The 21,938-nt window shown below is 30.7% G+C and overlaps 2 protein-coding genes across 3 annotated transcripts in view; one reads left to right on the forward strand and one right to left on the reverse strand.

Annotated features, from left to right (window-relative positions):
• Window positions 1-726: 726 nt before the first annotated feature.
• On the forward strand, window positions 727-10,757 carry LOC148273667 (uricase-like). Of its 2 annotated transcripts, none has more exons than XM_088238370.1 (4): window positions 727-821; window positions 5,775-6,227; window positions 7,557-7,867; window positions 10,427-10,757. In XM_088238370.1, the coding sequence occupies exons 2-4, from the start codon at window positions 5,801-5,803 to the stop codon at window positions 10,598-10,600; spliced, it is 912 nt and encodes a 303-aa protein (XP_088094496.1). In that variant the 5' UTR covers window positions 727-821; window positions 5,775-5,800; the 3' UTR covers window positions 10,601-10,757. The 2 variants fall into 2 exon arrangements, with proteins under 2 accessions (XP_088094496.1, XP_088094497.1); XM_088238371.1 differs by lacking the exon at window positions 727-821 and adding an exon at window positions 1,076-1,337.
• A 1,401-nt stretch (window positions 10,758-12,158) lies between these two features.
• Window positions 12,159-21,938, reverse strand: part of LOC148273668 (uncharacterized) — a 44,565-nt gene continuing 34,785 nt past the window's right edge. The window contains exons 3-5 of the mRNA XM_088238372.1: window positions 21,558-21,695; window positions 16,830-17,087; window positions 12,159-12,870 (exon numbers count right to left, since the gene is read on the reverse strand). Of these exons, the coding sequence (XP_088094498.1) occupies window positions 12,802-12,870; window positions 16,830-17,087; window positions 21,558-21,695 (465 nt within the window). The 3' untranslated portion in view covers window positions 12,159-12,801. The remainder of the gene's footprint in view (window positions 12,871-16,829; window positions 17,088-21,557; window positions 21,696-21,938) is intronic.

Here is a 21,938-nt window from a genome sequence, read left to right on the forward strand (position 1 = left end):
ATTTAGATTAGAATGATTTTTAATAGATACACATTTTTTTCTTCTAGTTGTTTTATGACTCTCGGTATTCAATAAAATTATACTATTTTGTACATAATATCCGCTGGATATCGAGCAATTACCTAATATTCATAAAACTGTGAAAATTTCATGAAATCAATGCCACTAAATGAATTTATTCATAAGGACCGTATTTGAGAAAAGGAAATCCCTCATTATTTGAAAATTGGATTTTTTTGCATATAAACGTTCGTCTGTGTTCTGTATACACTCTAGAAAAATAATTTAACCCCATATAAATAATGTTTATCAAAATTATTTTTCAATGCCCCGACTCAACACGATTTTCCTAGCGAGTCGGGGCAAGTTCACACGCATAGATCGTTCCTGATTGTGTCGTTATAAACTGTGTCTCTGTCTCTTATAAATGTATATACAGTTTTATAAATAATCAAATTAAAAATACATTTCCTTTAAAAAAAATAACAATGTGCCGGATATCCGGATATCCGGCTATTCGGCTTAGGGACTCTCCGAATATCCGGTATCCGGCAAAGCCACTATCCGTTTCATCACTAATAATAAGGTTCTTAATTGCTGCGTATAATATATCATCAAAATGAACAAAATCATCGGAGACTAGCTATCGCGATTTTTTACATATTTTTATTGACTATTTCACGCGGTTAACCGTAAATATTATGTCTTGCTTGACTTCTCTGTAGATAATGAAGAGCGAATGTCGTTATAACTATCTAAATAACATTTCAATCACAGTGCAACTGTGTTCTTCGACGAAAGCGGACGCTTGTGACAAATTGGTTAGTGCTCATTTTTGTAGTTTCTAAATGATAATACTTGATACATACTAGTTTATTACAGTTTGATATACCTAAAAAAATTATAATTTGATTATGTAAGTAGTTTTAGAAGAATAATATTATACTTAAATAGGTAGGTATCCATGTTAGACGGAAAACACATTATGAAAACTGGTACGAGAGTACACTTACTGGATCTAACATCAATATGAATGTAGCTATAATCTTTTTAGGTACTAACTAGTATTTATGTCACGTATGCAGTAACGAAAATATGTAATAATTATCTTTATAATAATGTTAAAGAGTGTTCAAAATAAAACCTTTAAATGTTTTATTTTGATTACTCTTTTTTAGTTGTCACGGTTAACCGTGTCAATTAAATTTTGTCTGTTTACTAGTCAGGTTTGCCCCATGTTAATACGAGTATACTATTATGCATTTTTGTTGACTAAAATCTTGACAGTCGCTCTAGCTCATTCTAACTTGTTCTAGTAATACTGGTCACAATCATTCGTAAGTATGCACTTGTTTATATGTTTTAACTTTGTTTGTGTTAAATGTTGTTTATTTTTATACATTGATTACACTACTAGTTATTGACCGTATTATTGTACGCAAAATGTTGTGTAAATAAATATTATTTTGCAAATTGGGATATTCGGTATTAAGATGACATTACCTTGTAGGTTTGTGTACCTATCTACTTATGTAAGTTGATCTATTTTAAGATTAATAATTTCAGAAAAACAAATTTAGCTTCTCAAAATATTACATAATATACCTACGTAGATACAATATTACTCAGAAATTGAAATTTTACAACAAACATTAATTCAGAGAGCAAATAATTGGATCTGAATTGTATAAATGGAAATATTAATAATATTGTTTTCATATGACATACCGTTCAAATCTCAGAGTAATAATGCGCCAAGCTATAGAGGAGCCCAAACGTAGAAAAACCATTATATGACTATTGGGTATTAAGTTAGCTACAGTTCGCAGCAAAACAATGGGCCGTACTCAAGTCGATAATTGCCAAATGGATATTAATTTGCATTGCAAATACTTTTAAATATGTACCTGATTATTTATTTTTGCAGGGTTATTCCTATTTTATTTTTTTTAATTCGCCTGCATTTATTTTATAAAACTGGAAATACATGTGTGTGATTATTTTTTTTATTCATTTATTAATTTTATTCACAATTTACTTATGTTACATTTATTGACACATACATTCCAGCTCCATGGAACCAAAGTCCGTTTTGAGTTTGTTTGTTTGTCTGTCACATCTCCGAAACAGCGAGTCGTAGGTGCCTGAAATTTGGACACGTCATTTAAGATGCGATTTCAAGGTTAACGTAGCTGATTTCGAGTAAAATTTGAATCAACCTCTATTCGATAAAGACTCAAACTTTATATGGATGCCTAGTGCGGCCCTGGCATATTTTCCTTAATTAATTGTCATTACCAACAGTAAACATTTTAATTCACAAATTTATCCCCTAAATTGAGAAAAAATAGTATCTGAAGTAAATATGTTGATATAAGGAAAGTTTTTAAGCAACATAATACACGTGTCGGGACAATAAATGCCAAAAATCAATGTAAATCATGGGAAAATATTCGGAATCAATTACCTGTGAAAACTGATTCCCTTAACACCTTTGACCCTCCTACTGCTGCAACCAAACATACTGCAATTCACCATGGTCGATTTTTATTTATTATAACGTAAATATCCAAGTTATTTACAAAGAAAGCCAAGCACACCGACAAAAGCATCCGACAGAACCGTTATGTGTTTGTTGTCAAACAAAACAAAATGGTTGCTAGCCAACAAACCAACATCGCTTGCGTTTTATGAAACATGGTGATAGGGCTTCTCTCTAGGTTAAGCATTATTACTCTGAGGTTCAAACCCTAGAATTCTCTAATTAATTTGGTAATTTAGTATTTCAAGTATCAACAATATTTTTTAAACGACGATTTATACTTGTTTGCAGACCTAATAGGAGTTTAATATTTTTATTTATTACATCTAACTTTTAATGTTTTCCTTACGTTATTTTACCCTGTGATGTTATATTTCCTCCGTATTATAAGAAATATTTCATAAATAATATATGTAACTATGCTGCCTGTTTTTTAGAAAATATTGTTTCACAACGAATAAATTAAGTTAAAAAAACGGAAGTATCTACCTACTAGTTTCATAAAGTGCTTAAATATTTGCGTTTTTAAATACTCAATTACACTCTTCCTGCTCAAACGAAAATACATCACTACCTAGCAATGTTTACATAATCTTAATACAATAATTAACCAATTCGAAATTATATCATGAGAATTTACATTTTCTCACACCATATTATTTACCTACGTAGTGTGTTTTGTTATTATTATTGTCTTTATTCAAGCATGCTCTTACAATATTAATACATTAAAAAAAACCTCAAGTATAAAAACATATTTGTCCTTATAAACTATTAAATAATAGTTTGTCATCGGGTTTGGCATCGCTCAGACAATTATGTTAATTAAGATTCAAATAAAAGAGTACTGACATAATATTGTACATACATGAAATAATGAACATATCGACGCTGGAAAGGCTATTTACTTTAAGCGACATCGCACTTTGCACGAAACGGGAAAACATTAAAATATGATTTACCCCGTCCGTAAACGATGTTCTGAATGGAGGGAGAAATAATTTTTTTAATAAAAAATAATAATTTTAATGGCTCTTGTAAAGTGTGCTTAAAGTAAATAGCCTTTCCAGGGTCGAAATGTTAATTTTGTTTTTAATGCTTTGAAAATAAAAAATAGTATTAAGAATAAAAAAAAAACTCAATATAACTAGATAAAATGGTTTTAAATATATAAAAAAAGTTTAAAACGAGTGAAAAATAAAACAATTAAATTAAAGTATGAACAGAAACTTTAAATTAAATGCAACCAAATCATGATAAAAAATAAAAATAAAATAAATTAAAATCTAAATAAAAATGAAAAAAAAAAGATTCACCTATAGATAAAAGATAAAATTAAGATTTCAAATAATGAAGAAAGAAAAAAAAGGGTAGAAAAAATATTTATGAAGTCGTTTTATTTCATTACATATTTTTATTGCGTATAGTGCTGAGTACTTTTAATGTTCTTGTAATATATTTACAACTGATAAAAAATTAACTGAGAAACGGGTTATCAAATGATAAAATTCAGTTGAATTTTGACCTTCGAAATGTGCTGTAGAAATACATAATACATTATTATATATTGTGATGTTGGTATTCGTAATTGTGTAACTTAAAATATCAAATATTGTTCGTAATTATTTGTATCGATTACCATTTTCAGTGTCAATCATAATAAATCTAAGATGTTCTTAGGTAGGAACTTACTTGAGCTTATTGATATAATATTAATATATTAAACGCGTTGTTACGTGTCCGGTAAAATTGTGTATGTTTCGTAATGAGAAAGTTCAGTGCTACGAGAGATTGGATATAAAAAATGTTTTCTTAAGTGCAGTAAAAATTAAAGCATTAAATTGTACGGCGAAGTTCCTTGAAAATAAGTGAAAAAATAATAAGAACGAACTATTTTGATCGACGTTGCTAATTCTTTCGACACAACTAATGATAGAGTGTTGTGATAGATTTCCGGTTTACGGGATGCCTATATCCCAATCATCAGAACTCACTGAAGAGAACTTGTGATATCTCACGCGGAGTAATGCCGAATACAAAACTTTACAAAATCATAGCGCTAATAATATGTAAAAGAAAAACGATACATAAAATATAAGATTTTTTTTTCGGCTTAGTTTGATAATCTATTAACAAATAAAAATAAACCACTGAACTTCTTCATTGCTGATTTTCTAAAAATAGACATATAAATAAATCACAAAACAATCAAACAGCCGTGGCGCAGTTGGTTAGACAGCCAACTGTAAAACTGGCGTCGCGGGTTCGATTCCCGCCAGTTGCAAGAAAAAAATCCAAGAAAGATTTTTTTCTCAATTGGTCTGAGTGTTGTGTTGTATTTTTCGTTACCTCCTTCCATATCCCCTCTATCTCACCTGCTGACAAGCCTCAAAATAGAGGCATAGAGGGTTATTCCATTAAAAAAAAAAAAAAAATGTAAAACAACTTTGGTTTAACCACTTTTTTTTTCTACATTCCGGTTTCGAAGCTACACATGCTTCTTTATCAAGGTTTAGAATCAATTAACTAATTGATTCTATGCTATTTTATTTTAACAGTGATTATTAAATATTACAAACCGACAAGTTTTAAAGCTTCACAATACTCAAACTTTCAATTTTTATATGAACAACACAACAAAAAGATTTGACTTATTAGCTCTATTTGTTTGACGTAATATTTAGTAATAATCGTTAAAATAAAACAGGATTGAATTCATTAATTAACTATAACTTAATAAAGAATCTTGTGTAGCTTTGAAACCGGTCGGTAGAAAAAAAAGTGTTTTTTTTTTCATTGAGTATTTACAATATAATATACACATTATTACAATATCAATATATTATAAAGAAAACAAAGTATTAAAATATATTTTGTCCCGATAAACTATTCAATAATAGTTTGTCATCGGGTGCTCAGACATTAGTTTTAATTAATAATCAAATAAAAAGAGGACATACATAATACTGTATACGTGTAAAATAATAAACATAAAAAATAGTTTGAATATTTTTTTTAGTAACATAATTTGGCTAAATTTAGGGGAAGCAATGGTTTCGTGCGTTCTATGGACGGACTGCGCATGACTCCGACTCCATTTAGTATTTAGTATTTTATAAATGTAGAATATTTATTTCATAATAATATTTTTGACAGATTTTGAACCATAAAAAAAATATGGATTCGTCAATTTATTTCTTATTAAGGTTAAACATTTAATACGCATTCACAGAATCTCCGGAAAAAACCAAGAATCGAATGATGGCAAATGAAGATCGATACGAGATTACAGATCGGGGGTACGGTAAGAATTACGTAAAGTTGCTTCACGTGAGAAAGGAAGGGTTGAAGCACACCATAAAAGAATTCGAAGTCAACACATCCCTTAAATTAAACAGCCAATACGACTATAAGGTCGGGGATAACAGGGATATAGTGGCCACAGATACCCAGAAAAATACGGTTTATATTCTTGCAAAGAAACACGGCATAACCACCCCGGAAGAGTTCGCTATGCTGCTATGCAAACACTTTCTCGACACGTACACTCACGTGATTGAAGTAAATATTAAAGTGGATGAGTATCCATGGCAGAGAATTAAGAAAGGAAAAGATTGCCACAATCACGCTTTCGTCTTCACACCGGTCGCTCTCAGATCGGCCAACGTTTTCCAAAGGCGAAACGGTAAGTAAATACGTTATTTATAGTGAAAAGTTATAGTACTAAGAAAACTTACCCAATATTGCAATGAAATGAAAAAAGATTTATGGATATTTTTATCGGTATACTCAAATTTTAACAATGTTTTGAGCAGGTCCAAATGTTTGTAGACAGGCTGGATCTGGATCTGTTGACTTTTATGTAGTAAAAGAGCTGAAACCTTTATCACGTGACACTTGCCAATGACAGGTTATAAGCCCTGTAAATTCCTAGGCATCTATGTCTCTTAGTGCCGACTCAAATTTCCATGAACAAAATTAGAATATTTGTAAGAAATTGTCGGCATCGCGTCAGTTATGTGAAATCAATCTTGTTACTGAAAAAAATTGTACACATTTGCATCGGTGATATTTGTTACCTTCACACTGTAATACGGTTCTTAAGGGAAAATCTCATAAATGGAATTTTGACATAATTTTGATATATTGTTTGAGTGCTGTTAAGATATCGCGATACGCCGGTATATCGATAAATGCATCAGTTTTTCAAAAGATTTTTTTACTACGCACATGTTAAAAATGTTCCAGAAATTAATTTAAGAGTCCTCCACACTAGCAACACCGGTTTTAAAGAGTACAGTGCTAAAAATTCAATTTACCTTCTTTACGTGTAACTCATTTTTTTTTAAATTTCTTTCATGTTATTTGATTCAGCGAGATTTTGATTTCTTTTTTGAAATATTTTTTGTGATCTGTTAACTTAATTTTATGGGGAGTATAAACGGTTTGGGAGAGAAATAATTCTTGCACCTTAGACCAAACGTTGTTTTATAGTGAGAGATAGTCATAATGATATTATTTCTTGCCCTTGTTACATATTCATGTCCCTAGGCAAGGGGATTGCGATGTCCATCTCCAAATCTATCTGGGGGATATAATTATGTATAAAATTTTAGAAAGATTTCTTAATAATGGTATGAAACTTTTACAAGTAGATCTGCTGACTAATCTCCCCCTAAAAAAAAGTTTTTAGGATTTTGGATGAAGTATTTTATCATTTACTTAATTCAAAACGACAATAAATAAAAAAATTACATGTTTTTGTTTTTAAATTTAAATTTGACTTTGTAGATAGTCGAAAATAACTTTGTTAACTTTCCATTGTAACCGGGCCCTGGACTGATAACTGAAGCGTTAGATTGATAATTTACCTTCATTGAAACTAAAATGATTCGGGTACGCTGCAAGCAGAGTATTTATACAGTGTTCTATGCACCACATGTTGCGAATAGGGAAATGATGACGATGAGTCGTAATCTATTACCCAAAACTAATCAAATCTGTTTTTTTACAGGGCCTTTCAAAATTACTGCCTCTTTATCCAACCTTCGAGTTTTAAAGAGCACTCAATCGTCATTCGAAAAATTCCTTCGCGATGATTATACCACCCTTCCCGAGGCCAGTGACAGGATATTCAGCACCATTGTGGACGCAGAGTGGGAGTATAGTTCGCACCAAGGAGTGGACTTTGACTTTTCATGGGCTAAGGTGAAGGAAGCCATCTTGGAGAAGTTTTCTGGGAACGCTGTGACAGGAGTTCCATCTCCTTCTGTGCAGAACACCCTTTATCAGGCCGAGCAGTTAGTCCTAGATACTATCAGCCAAGTAAGGACATTTATTGTGTTTGTTTTTTTGATTATTTTATAGAGAAGAATAATTGAGTTTTTTTAAAAAGGAAATATACCATTCGCACTTTGGAAATAACAGTGGCCCAACTCTTTAAAATTCTATAACTCTCCCATGAGAACATTTAAACACATCCGCGCTGTTAGGAAAGGTGAGGAAAGCACATTCTTCTGTCCTCTCCTTCCATATATTATTATTTGCATGTGAGATTAGAATGTACTTTTCTCACCTTAAGTTTTATATCTGAATACGGGCATAACATTCATTCGCAGAAAACAAAGGCACACCTTATTCAATCATTTGTCCCATCTAGTTAAAAAAATCTGAAATAACAAGAGGAATAATAAATTATCATTATGCCATTATTATTTCTTTGATTTGAATACAATATTTTAGTATAAAATCGAAATTTTTAATTAAGTCTACACAAATGTTTTTAAAAACCCTCGAAATACACAGAGGCACCTGAAATACATAGACACCCAAAAAACAAAAATGAAGACGGGCGGTGGGCTGAAATTAAACTCAACATGGTTCCTGGCACTACACACTTCAAAAATGACACGAAATGTTCCTGCTGCCGACTGCGACACTGTACAAATGACTAGTTCATAAACATTTTTTTCATCTACAAAACACACAGTTTATCCTGAAGATGGCTCCTGCAATGGTAGCTGAAACGTCGGAACAAATCCAACTTACACGAGCTCACCCAAAAATATATATATTAATTTTTGTTTTGTTTAAAAAAAAAGTATTTAGAGACATTTCTAAACACTTAACTAAAAAATGTCACGGGTTTGCTTCTGTACCGTATGCTGATATTATTTGAAACAGATTTTTCAAAAGCGTTTTACTCATTTTCCTTGATTTACCTAGATGCTATTACTTTTTCAACGTTGTTATTATTACAGTAAATGAATTATTATCATAGCAAACATTCTTATCGCTAGTACTAGTGAAGTAATGGATGAGGTATTTAAGTATCTGTCCATTTGCTACGTGTCATCACACAATTTTGTCATAATATGTGTGTTATGTAACTGGATATTATGTAGACTGCGAGCATATGATTTGAAATTTTTTCACACTTCTGAAATAATCATCTTCTTCTTCTACCTGTTTTGGCATAATCAATTTATCGGCAAAATAATTATTTTATTTCACTAAATGTGATTGTTTCAATTACTTATCATTTTATTTTTTCATTTTTTAAACCGACGCTTTATTTTGTTACAATTAAGTAAATACATGTTTTTGGGTAGCAGTACTACTTTTATATATTTATATATATGTTTTTTAATAGTCTCTATGTATAAACATTTAACATGTACATCTGTTTGTATTGTAATTAAGTAAAATAAAATGAATAATTAATTAATAAAATAAAAATTTAGTAAAGGATGAATTATAAGCATGAATATTTGAAATTAATCAAACGACATATCAGTCGGTAAAGTTGAACATTCATCCCTCCATCCACATCCAATCAAAATAATGAACACTTAACCAGGGTAAACGATCAAATATTGACATGTTTAGTGAACTATATACTAAAAAATCTTTTTGATAAGTTTAATAGTAAATTAACGCCGCCATGTAGCACAAAACTAAAATAAAAAAATGTTATATATATTAGACGCTCAGTTTTTATGTTACTCTCAAATTGTAGGTGATTGTTCTGTGTCCGGGCGGATAAAGAACACAGTTTTGAATGTGAAAAATAATTAGAACCCTGGACGAACGTTTTCGACTCGAAAGCTACTCTCAGATAAAAATTCTAAAAAAGGAAATCAAGTTGAGATAAGTCCGTCTCGTTGTGTATTGGTTGGCGCTTTCGCCTACCATTCTTGACTTTAAATATTTGTTTTAAAAGTGGTTCTCCACTGCAATATTTCAATGTTCCTGGATTCTCACTTAAAGCGTTAAACTAGTCACCTTACCTTCCATGTAGCAAAAATGATCTGGTTTTGCTGCAATTGGAGTAAAAATGCACTGCCCAATGCACTACTAGGTGCGGATAGGGAAACGATGATGATGATTATAAATAACTCGCGTTTTATTAGTACTAAAGCAAAATACCTACAAACGAACAAAAATAGATTCCTAATTCAATCATATCGTTAGGTTTTGAGTTTTGAGTACCTACTTCTAATTTTAGTGAAAAAAAAATACCTCCATTATATTATCTGTTATGTTTTAGTGCTTAGCCGTAGTGGCGAGTGTGTTGCGGCGCGGGCGCGGTGAACTCGAATAAATATTATGGTAGCAAGTGTAGTGTCCATAGTGACCGCGCGGGCGAGACAAAGCGCCACGAACCGCGCCCGCGCCGTGTCGTAAAACGCTCGTCATTATGACCAAGCATTTGATGTAAATAATTTTGTGTTTGTTGCTTATGTCCAAATGACATTCAAAACCAAACGATAACGAGATTTTTATTTTTGTTAAAATTAGTCGTGTGTTCAAAAGAATGAATTAATTATCTTGTTTGTGATGCTGTTTTGATAATGAGGCATGTTTTTTCTTTTGTCTTTGCAGATCAGTAGAATTTCTATGGTGATGCCGAACAAGCACTATTTTAACATTGACTTCACTAAGTTCCCAAGCCGCCTATACAGCGGCAATAGTAACATTGAGGTCTTGCAGCCAGCTGACAAACCCTCGGGTCTCATAAGGGCTGAACTCAGCAGAAAGGGACTCAGCAAACTATGATTTTATAAACATGGAAAATAAATAGAGATAAAATAAACTACTCGGGATTCCAATTACCGATGTACTTTAATGTACATATATTTTATGTGTGAAGCCTAAGAATCAAAATTACATTGTTAGAATAAATAATAAAAAAATGAAGCCTTTTTAAAACTCATTCTTTTTTAATTTGAAATACAATATTTAACTGTGTTCGCTGCCCTAGTTCATGTATGTTCAGTAGACCACTATGCAAATTTTACAAAAGACATTTTAATTATTTTTTAAATCTAATAAGTAAGATTAGTAAGTGAAGATTGGCACTCAAAAAATGATGAAAATACTATTTACTAACGGAAAAAAACAATAATACTTTAGCTACATGGACGCGTAGTAAAATAATGAACATATTGGCATTTGCATTCATAACTCCATTTTCTAAAAATGGTATATTGAACATACAAGAACTAGGGCAGCGTGTTGTATTATCATTGTGATACAGAGGTTAACTTCGAAACTCCAGGTTCTAACCCGTGGGATACATATTTTTTCATTTATCACAAACTTTGAAAAACTAAAGATTGCTAATTTGGTGGCAGCCATAATTCGTATTAAATAAACCACGCAAAATTTAGTAACTAAAAGTTTATTATTATCCGATGTGTTACATACAGATATATTATATACTTGCTTCAATTTTTATAAAATATTTTGCTAGGTTTTTGCCTGTGTAGTGCTATCGCATGGGTTGAATGTATACAAATATACACTCGTAAATCTTTGTGTTTTTGCAGTTAAACATAACTAACTGCAAAAAAACAAGGACATTTATGAAAAAAATATACTTATTTATATTAGTCAACACTAGCCAGAAAAAAAACGTATTAAAACTATCTGATTTGAAATATTCTATTCCCTATTTCCACACCTTCTTAATTCTTTTTTAAGATCTATCTTTATGAATTTTTGGTTTGAATAAGGTTTAATTTATTTATATTTACGCCCAATGGGCATTTTTATGGACATATTTATACATAGAAAATTATTATAAAAAAGTAGAAAGACTCAATGGTATATAGTAGACTTTGTGGGAGTGGAAGCGGGAGAGAGGTGATTATAATTTAATTTGATTCAGTGATCGTTTGAAAGAAGATAACTTGTTATCAAAGAAATCAAGACTGGTATGTTTGTTGGCAGACCTAAGAATTCTGGGCATAGGGGAATGAAAACCATAGTTAGTTCTATGGTTATCGGTATGAAAGAGTAAGTTTTGTCTGAGGTTTCTAGTTGGGATATTTAATTTTATTGAGCTCAGTAGTTCAGGCGCATCAAATAGTGAGTTGAGAATTTTAAATAGGACTATTAGGTCGGATTTATTTCGACGGTCTTGAAGAGAAGATATATTCAAGGTAGTTTCTAACTCATTATGCGTATATATGTCTCTGGATAAGCCCTATTTAATCTGATTTATCTGTCTTGTTTTCTGTAATATTGTATTATACTCATTTAATATTCGTAAACATGTTTGTTCATTTGTGGCTAATTTTACCAGGAATAGTAAAGAAAGAAAAAACGAAAAACAAAAACTATTCCTTTTATTGTAAACAAAAATATTCAGGTTACGGGAAAATTGCGATTTCGTGAAATTATTCGAGTACTTCATAAGACAATATTTTATATTACTGTTTTTATTTTTCGCAAAGCAACGTACATGTAAACATTATAGCAAAATTAAATAACTTAAAAAGTATCACAAAGAATACAGACACAATTGAAATATAATGTGCATAAGTAATTTGAATGCACACCAGTTTAATATCTTACATTGTGTAAATACGAAATACTATTTTTACTATAAATAAATATATTATGAAAAAAAGACATGTTCTCTATACATCCAACGAAAACATAATTTATATAAACTGTAATTTAGGTATGACATTTTTTATGGGGAGTGAGGTGCGCGCGGTCACGTTTCTTCCCTCACTTGTTCAAACGTTCGCCTAATTCATTAATGAATAATTTATTATCCCAGTATATCCGTATTAAACTATAAAGTACTTTTCTATTTATTTAGATATTCAGGATATTCAATTTCCCAAAGAATTGTCAATTCTTCATACGCGCCAATAATGCAAATCCTGACTACATATTCATATCATGGTGACAGGTTTAAGTTTTAATAAAGCTGTACATGTCACTGTTATTTCGAAGTATTCAAATCATATTGGATTATCTACTTTTGGAACTCCGATAATTTTGTCGGCCATCTGGTACAGTTCTTCAACGGTCTGAAATCATAAAACCAAAATATTAAAATGTTTTCTCCTGTAACTCGAACGAAAATATCAAAAGTGCACACTCAATGTAAAATAAATATTTATTTAAGTGTATTTTTAGCCATTCTAGAAGTTGATGTACGTGATATTCAATATCTGCTTATGATATTTGACGTTTGATACGAGGAATCATTTAAATATTTGCAATATAAGAAGTGGTAAATGGCTATCTGCCAAGTAGGTTTATTATTTCAAATATATATTTTTGTTCTTTGATTATTTGATGAAAAGATACTTGAAATGCTTAATCAAACGCCTTTTTGAGATTTCAATCATTGATTGAATAAATAACGAAATCCCGACAACAAAGTGTCATAATTAAGCAAATTATATTTCATCTTTATAAGTATAGGTTTGAAAATAGTAAATATCCATTGAAATTTGGATAAAAATGTTTAGAATTATGCAAATTCATGTAGCTAAATTATTTATTATACGGCACAAGTGCCCTTTACAACATAAAATATAACATTATAATGAGTTCAGTTACACAAAAAAACACTATATTAAAATATGGAGATATAAAAAGATAAAAATACACACATATAGGTATGTATGTCAGCGTACAAAAGATATAAAAAAAGTTGGAGTATTATAAACATAAAATGAGTTAACAGCAGATCATTAGCATAAGAAGCTTTTGCAATTTAATGGTTAATCGTTAACATATAATTATAATTTAAATATAATATTAATTCTGCGATTTGGTCTCCATTTTATAAGTTACACCAGTATAAATGAGAAAAATTTCAAAGTAAATTCTTAATATTTATTTTCTTTAAAGTATCAATTCCCCTTGAGCAAATTAATTATAATTTACTGATGTGTCGGCCTAGTGGTGTAATGGTCAGCGTGTTTGCCTACCATGCAAGAGGTCTCGGGTTCGATTCCCGACATGGTTGATACGAAATATTTATTTAACAGGGTTTTTTAACACTAGAATTTTTCACAGTCCCTGGGCAGGTACCTGAAGCGTAAAGCTGATCATCTTACCTTCATGTAACAAAAAATGATCAAGATGAGCTGCGATTGGTGTATCAATGCAGTACCCTATGCACCATTCGGTGCGGGAAGGGGAATGATGATGATGAATGTGTAAACTTAAATTAAAGAAACATTATCTAGTAAAAGGATAATCAGTTTTTTTAAGTTTTTTTTTAATTAATTGAATCGGCATTCACTTCGTAACAATTCATTATAAATTATTATAAAAATAAAACTTTGTTATCAGTTTTTTTTTTGTTTTATTTATACAAATATTTTCTATTTTTATGTGTTTATTTTGTATTTGTATAGTGTATTACTTCGCAATTTACAAATGAGGAGCAGACATCCAAAAAGTGATTTGTCACAGGAATATGGAAATTGAAAACTAAAGGAAAACTTTTTTTTAAAAACACTTTTTGTTTGTATGAACTTTAGTAGATATTTTAAATACAAAAACACGCGTATTGATCATTATATTATTATTACAATATTTCTATTTTATAACGATTTATTTTATGTTGAAACCCCTACTACAGCGGGCTTTTCCATAAAAAAATACATGAGTATGTTTACACATTTGAGTAGCAAACATTTATATATTAATAAGTAACTGTCTAAAGTTGAAGAAAATGGGTTTACATCAAATTTCACAGTTTATATCTAAATCTATGAGACTAAACCATACTATGAGAACTTATCAATACGTAAATCTATTTATGTATTTACTTTTAAAAACGTAAAAGCCCGTTGAGAGCGTTTAAAATTTATAAAATCAATAATAATAAAAACAATTCAAAATATTGAACTATTTACTAAAAAAATGCAGAAGCGAGGTTTGTATTTTCAATTAAAAGTACCTAATGTAAAGTATATCAGAAAAATAACAGAATATTATTTTTTACCTAAGTAAATGTTATTTTTTTTCTTAAAAATACTAAAGTAAATTTTGATATAGATAAATTATAGAAAAGTACAAAACCTCATCATTTCTCTATACGCACCTAGTGAAGCGTAAGGAAATTCATTGACACTAATTGCAGCGTATCTGGGTCATTTTTGTTAGATGGAAAGTAAGGTGACCAGTCTTATGCTTCAGGTACCAGTCCATTAATAATGAAATACAGCAGTGTAGAACTATCTTTCAAATCAATATTTTACTTCATTTATACCGGGAATTAAACCAGGGGCCTTATGCTGGACTCATTCGTCTTAAAAATCGTATGCGACTTATGTAATTCGACGAGTGACAGCATTCTTGAACCACCCGTACGAATGCAGTCGATTGAAAATCAATCGACTTAATCTCGAGTTCCCCAAAGCACTCGACATTAACAATCGAATGCGACATCGTAACTTTAGGTGTCAATCTCCATTTTGTAAAACGCTCGGCATTCATGTTTGAATGACGAATAGATATTTTTGTTGTATTTTAACTTAAAATTTATAACACTGATCAATGTTATGATGATGGTATAATTATATATAACTGTACTTATTTTTAATCCATTATCAAATTAATGAAGTTTCACTAGAAACATGATTTTGAAATTATTTTATCGCTCGTCAATGTCAAATTACGTATTTGAGATGTATATAATACAATATGTTTTTAAAACCCACTAAATGAATATGAAATATTTCTAATAACATGCAAATGTGTGTTACGTCAAAGGCAAATAATAATTATAAATGTTGCAGAGTTTCAGTAAAACATTTTCTTTTATTTTTTCATAATATTCCATCCACAAAATATTCGACGGAAGAAGTCTGACAAAAAACAATAAAGGTTTACGTGTGGCAGGAGAGCCACAGATAAACACGGATTTGTTAGTGTTGCCACTTTCTCATGCGTCTTTGTAATTAAATTGTCAGAGGGTTTTCAAGAATAGCATTATGACAAAGCAATCGAGATGCCCAATCGACTATTATCGAGTGGATGATCGGATATCGGATATCAGATATCGGCGGCCTCCGTGGTGTAGTGGTCAAGACGCTTGACTCACGCACGGAAGGTTCCGGGTTCGATTCCCGGTGAGAACACAAAAAAAATAAAATGTGAATTTTCTCAAGCCTGGGTGCTCTGTGATGTAATTCACCACTGTAATTAGGTCTCCTGGCCTGTTGTGGTGCAAAAAAAAATGTAATAATGTAATGTAATAATGTAATAATGACAAAATGTCACACGGTGCGGACTCACATTCACCCATGTGTCTATTGAAAATACGATAGATAAATATTTGGCAATTCTACAATAACTGATAGCTTCTTAAAAAAATACCAAGGTTTATTGTTGCTCTCCTGTAAACCTCGCAAAATAAGGATCCAATACTATACGTAGGGACCGTCGAAATATTTTGTACGAAAATTAGGCCAGTGTATTTATTTTCCGTATCCAAGGAGATGAAAAATGCAGATGTGTGAGAAAGAGAACCAAAATCCTGAATGGCAACTCACAGGTAAAAATCGTGGGACAGAGAAATCGAGTGGAGAGAAGTCCGAATGGTAATGGAGTGGTTAGCGCGTTCGCCTACAGTACTTGAGTTCCTGGGTTCAATCCCCGGAAGGTCGACACGAATTATTTGTTTTCAAGGTGGTTTTATACAGCAATATTTCATTGTCTCTGGACTGACACACGAAGCGTGAAACTGATTACCTTACCCTCCTGTATCAAAAATAATCGAGATGCGCTGTAATTGGAGTACCGATTCAGTGCCGTATACACCACTTGGTGCCGGTAGTAAAATGATGATGATGACGATGAAATAAATTAATAGAAGAATAAAACCGAAGCATGAGACTGATTACTTTACTCTCCTGTAACTGATGATCGAGATACACCGCATTTAGTATAATAATGCAGTGCGCTATGCACCATCGGGTGCGGATGTTTTGATGGCGGTATGAGGCAGACGTGATGTACGTACTGTTAAATTTCTCAGTTGCTTAACGCCTTCATCTTCATACTTGGGTTTGATTTTAGTCGCAAGGGGCATAATAAGGCTTTCTTCTCGGGGTGGAGTTCCAGCGGTGGGGCGCTCGGCCACGGGGGAGTTGTTGGGGACCTGCGACCCCTCGAGGCTCACCAGACTGACTTCTTCCGTTCCTGGAGGGTCCCTCTGACTGTTCCTGCGAGTTCCCCGCCGCGTTCTGCGGTATTTCTTGTAGTACGCGTCCACTCGAGCCTGTTGAATGGGATATTTTCACAAATATGGAATAACGTTTAAAATATATCATATAAATATGTATTTGAATATGATTTTTACGATTCTAATAATCAATGTAAATGTAGGTATAAAAATATCAATTTTTTGATAATTTTAAAAACCGGGTTGGGTTAGGTTAGGTAGTACCAAAAGTATGTAATAAGTATGGTAATAGAACTCTCAAATATTTAGTATCTAGTATTTTAAATTTATTGCCGAAAGAACTTAAATTTAACTCACATTGTTACAAGAGCAAAATAAAAGAGTGGCTACTCGATTAAAATTTTTAATTTTCGAGAATAGTAGCTTATGCGGAAATATTTAAATTTTTCATATATTTTCTTGTATTTAAAAAAATTCTATTTAAATATATACATGTATATTCTGATCTTTCCGGCGGTTAATTTATATTTGTTATTCATTGTTTTTATAAATGTAAATAATATTACATAAGTTAGTATAAATATAATCTCCACCAACAAGCAACAGAAAGTGGCTTGGTGGGATTTTGGTTTTAGTAAAAATATAACAATTGAAATATTTAAAAAATTGTAAAAATGTATAATTATATTAATTAAATAAAATAAATTTAAAAAAATTTGTTAAAAGTTCATATTATTATCATTCTAAGGTATCTCGTGTTTAATCGTCGCGTGTTTTTAATTTCTATTTTAAATTTATCTCCGATGTAATTTTCAAATTCCGGTATTGTATTTGTGTGTCAGCATTTTTGGTTACTAATCTGTCTGTAATTTGGTTATCGTCTTGTAACTTTCCCATTGAAATTTTATTTACGATTTTTTTTATGTTCCGTTATAATTTAATTACTTAAAAAAAATTATATTTGCCTTCCTATACCTAAATTACGTAAATATTGAAATTTTTAGGTCATTATGTTTTAGTGGTAAAAAATCGTGTTAGGAAATGGGAAACATGTTGTCCAAGAGGGGAATTGGCAACTCGGACCTTCTATCCGGTGTGCGTGACGTTACCAAAGAAACCACAACCCGTTGAAATGCTTGAATATTTACTATTGTTTGAAAAAAATACAGTACAGGAACACAGCCCAAGAAAAATAACATTTGAGTGTTGTGATTTCATCGGTAATCGAACCAGAAACTCAATTTTTTTTTAAAAATGTGTTTTTACAAATACTGAATATTCATATTATTTTACGAGAATATTAATATTATTTTATCGAGGTCTATTTTTTAAAATGTTTTATTTCATTTATACTTTTACGATGTTTGTATTATTTTTTTATACAGAATAATGTTCCCTCACTTGTCTTGTGCCGAGGGAAACATTTTGCAATAAGTGAAACATGCCTTAAATTAGTTATTTAACAAATTTACCATAATAATAAAGTAAAAACGTAATTAATCTAATTCACCTAATTATCATTTACATAATAAGCAATATAAACTAAAACAACCATAAAAAACAAAACCAAATTTTAAAGGATAAGGTAGGTAAATACAATGTTTGGACTGAAATTTATTACAAGAGAGATGAAAAACTTTTTTGAAAGGGGAATTATTTTTATTCTTATTTTGAAAATGTGGGTCAGTGCTATATAAGTTCCTGACGCCACTAAGACTCAGTTTGAATGAACCCTTTACTGATTTTGTAACATTGAGCAGTGATTTATTTTATAGGTAATCTACAAAAAATATTAATTCATTTGTACCTACATATCACGAGCCTTAGTGACACATGTCATTAAAAAAAGTTCCGAGATAAACGCATTTAATTTTTTTTATTCATTCTCCCACAATTTTATTTTATTTTTTAAAAATTGAAACTTTGAGAGAGTAATCTTTATTTTGGACAAAGTATAAAATTGGAAATCAACATCTTGCACTTATATTAAAAATAATTCAAATATTTGAAGACTGTTGACTTAATGCATTCTATCAGTATAGCTTCGATATATAAGTAATGTAATTATTATAAATAGCTATTTTTTCTGTGGTTCTGTGAAAATCAACTCATACAAAAATAATTATTTACTTCACGATATATGTAGTTTTATTCTACACTATTTTAATGCAACACCTGTACAAAAGTGTATTAAAAATACCACAATGACATTCAGCAGATATTTCCATTATGATTGAAATGTCAACTCTGAGCACTGGCCGATTCGTATAAATTGAATAATGCCAAAAACGATCACTTCAAACGCCACAGGTCATATGTGATACATAATATTATGTCAACGGTATTCTATTAAAGAAAAATAGTCCTTCAGAAATAATGTTCGAAATACTAGTTTCCAAATAGAGAACCTTCAAATAATATTTGTAATCATCAATCTTGTTTTAGTACTCAAAAACCTAAATATATAAAATATAGTGTACTTTTTAGTATGGAGGAATAAGCTTAGGAAATCGGCTAGTTTCACCATTCACTGAGAAAGAGCTGGGCGCTGGGCGCACTTTATAGATTTTTTTATAGGGAGATATAAAACGGTGTTGGTGATTTACCATAAATAATTATTATTTTACTATTTTCCCAGAAACATAGTTACCATAAAACATTATTATATATAGTCAAATATAATGGTAAGCTGTGCATGGTCGCTTATTTGGACGATTTGCCCCTGGTACTAGTTAAATCAAATAATAGACTTTGGTTTTTTAATGACACATTTAAATGTTTGATTTAAATGAAACGATACCGATCAATCAATCTGATAAAAATAATGTAAAAGTCAAATGCTAAATTAGAAGTTATTAATTCTGAAATTATGAAAATTATTTTTGCTTCTGAACAGGATTAAAGTTTATTCAATTTAAAGCATTTTGACAGTGATAAATGGGTAAATATTCTCAGCAGTTCACGGTGCTATCCGAGGTATTTTGAAAGAAGTTAGGTAGGTAATATGGTCTCGAACATTTCATTTACTAAAATAAACATAAAAAATATTTTTTCTACCGACCGGTTTCACAGCTACACAAGCTTTTTATCGAGGTATACCTACTTAACTAATGAATTATATCCTACTTTATTTTAACAGTGATTGCTAAATATTAATCGATACATATTAAGCTAATGAGTCAAGTCTTTTTGGCATGTTGTTCATGTAAATATGGGAAGTGTAAAGTCAGATGGATACGATCTTTAAAACTAGACAGGAATGGACTAAAGGAAATTTTGTTTATTCTTGGATTTTTTTCTTGCCACTGGCGGCAATCAAACCCGCGACGCCAAACTTGGCCGTCGAATCGACTGAGCCGCGATGCTTGTCTATATTTTAGTGATAACTACGTAAAGATAATAAACTAAATTGATTTTTCAAGTTCATAATCCCAAAAGGAAACAAAGAAATATTATACTATGTTCGCTGATGCTAGTTCCTACTAGACTAAATGGAGTCCATAAACGTGTAGTTAGTGAAAAAAATAACATGCATTAAAGAGTTCAGAATTGAAAGAATATTATATATTAGATAAGTATTACATAAAGCATTAAAAATATTGGTATTTCGAAAGAAAATAACGTGTAAATATTTATTGTCATCGAAAATAGTTAGACTAAACGTTATGGTATGATTTAAAGGGTTTTATTTTGAATATTTAGATTTTAATGTCGAAATTGTCTCAATTGTAATAATAAACATATTTTTCTAGAAACCAAGTAGATAAGTAAAAAAAAGGAGTGAAATACTGTGTTTTTCATGTACATTTCTTAAAAAACTTAATCATATATAAGGAGGTTTTTCGTTTTTCCGACTTTCACCCTAAAAGGAAAGAAACGAAAGAAATTACCTTCCCGAAACATTTCTGTTGCACTACAGAAGTGTTTTCCAACCATTTTAAGTAAAAAAAAAAAATGGCGAAACCTCAGAACCTAAATTTTATTATACTATTTGTTTACCAGTGATTTTAACGACGGCGTATTTAACTTTATTTCTGTTGAGACGATATAGTTATTATTCGAGAAATTAAGTGCAAGGTAGAAGCATTAACACGGTATAAGATTCATACAGCATACTTAAAATATAATTTAAGTTGCATAAGATTGACGTTTGAGATGATTGATATCATTTGCGGCCAGGCGGTAATTTTTGTCATTTGCGACATTGTGTGTGTTATCCGAAGCTCACTGTAGATGGGTATGCAGTGTGTTTGGGTATATATATGGAGTAATAAGAGTTTCTTGACATTGTGGTACATTTAAAGAAACGACGGGTAAGCATTCCCGCTCGTATGATTATCGCCTTTCTTTTGCTTCTATGTTAGCTTCATCATTAATTTAGCACTTCGTTTAAAATATGCATGTTCAAGATACTTAACATTTTCTATTAATTTTAATATTTTCCCCTCTAGGAATAAAATGAAACTTTTCAAAATTAAGATGTAGGTAAAATAAATAAAAAAATAATAATTCTCTTATATTTTCCGTAAAAGTCTTTATTGAAAAGTGTCGAAGCATATCTTTTACCTTATTCATTTTATCAACTTCTTTATTGACCACTCTCCAGAACACGAATACAGGATGTGACTTCATCTCCGGGGGGCAATCGTCCAGAGGTGATCTTCCACTCAATATTAACTTCTTTAAGCGATCCATTTCCTCTGCCTGAAACAAAACAGTTCTAAAAATGTATTTTTTTTGAAAAGATGAATAATGGTAAAATGAACTTGCTAATTTAAATGTTTAAACAATCGATTAGGACATTATCAACCCCCGATTTACGTGTTATGCACAAATTAAATGGGATATTAGATGAATAATTATGAATAATATTTTCATAAATGCACGATTGACTGTGCAAATTTAAAAAAAAAAACGGATCGTTTGCGATTTTCTTATATTTACATA

This window comes from Micrasema longulum, unplaced genomic scaffold (genome assembly GCF_059751315.1).
Source record: "Micrasema longulum isolate JH-2025_06_02 unplaced genomic scaffold, ASM5975131v1 h1tg001877l, whole genome shotgun sequence".
NCBI classification, from domain to species: Eukaryota; Metazoa; Arthropoda; class Insecta; order Trichoptera; family Brachycentridae; genus Micrasema; species Micrasema longulum.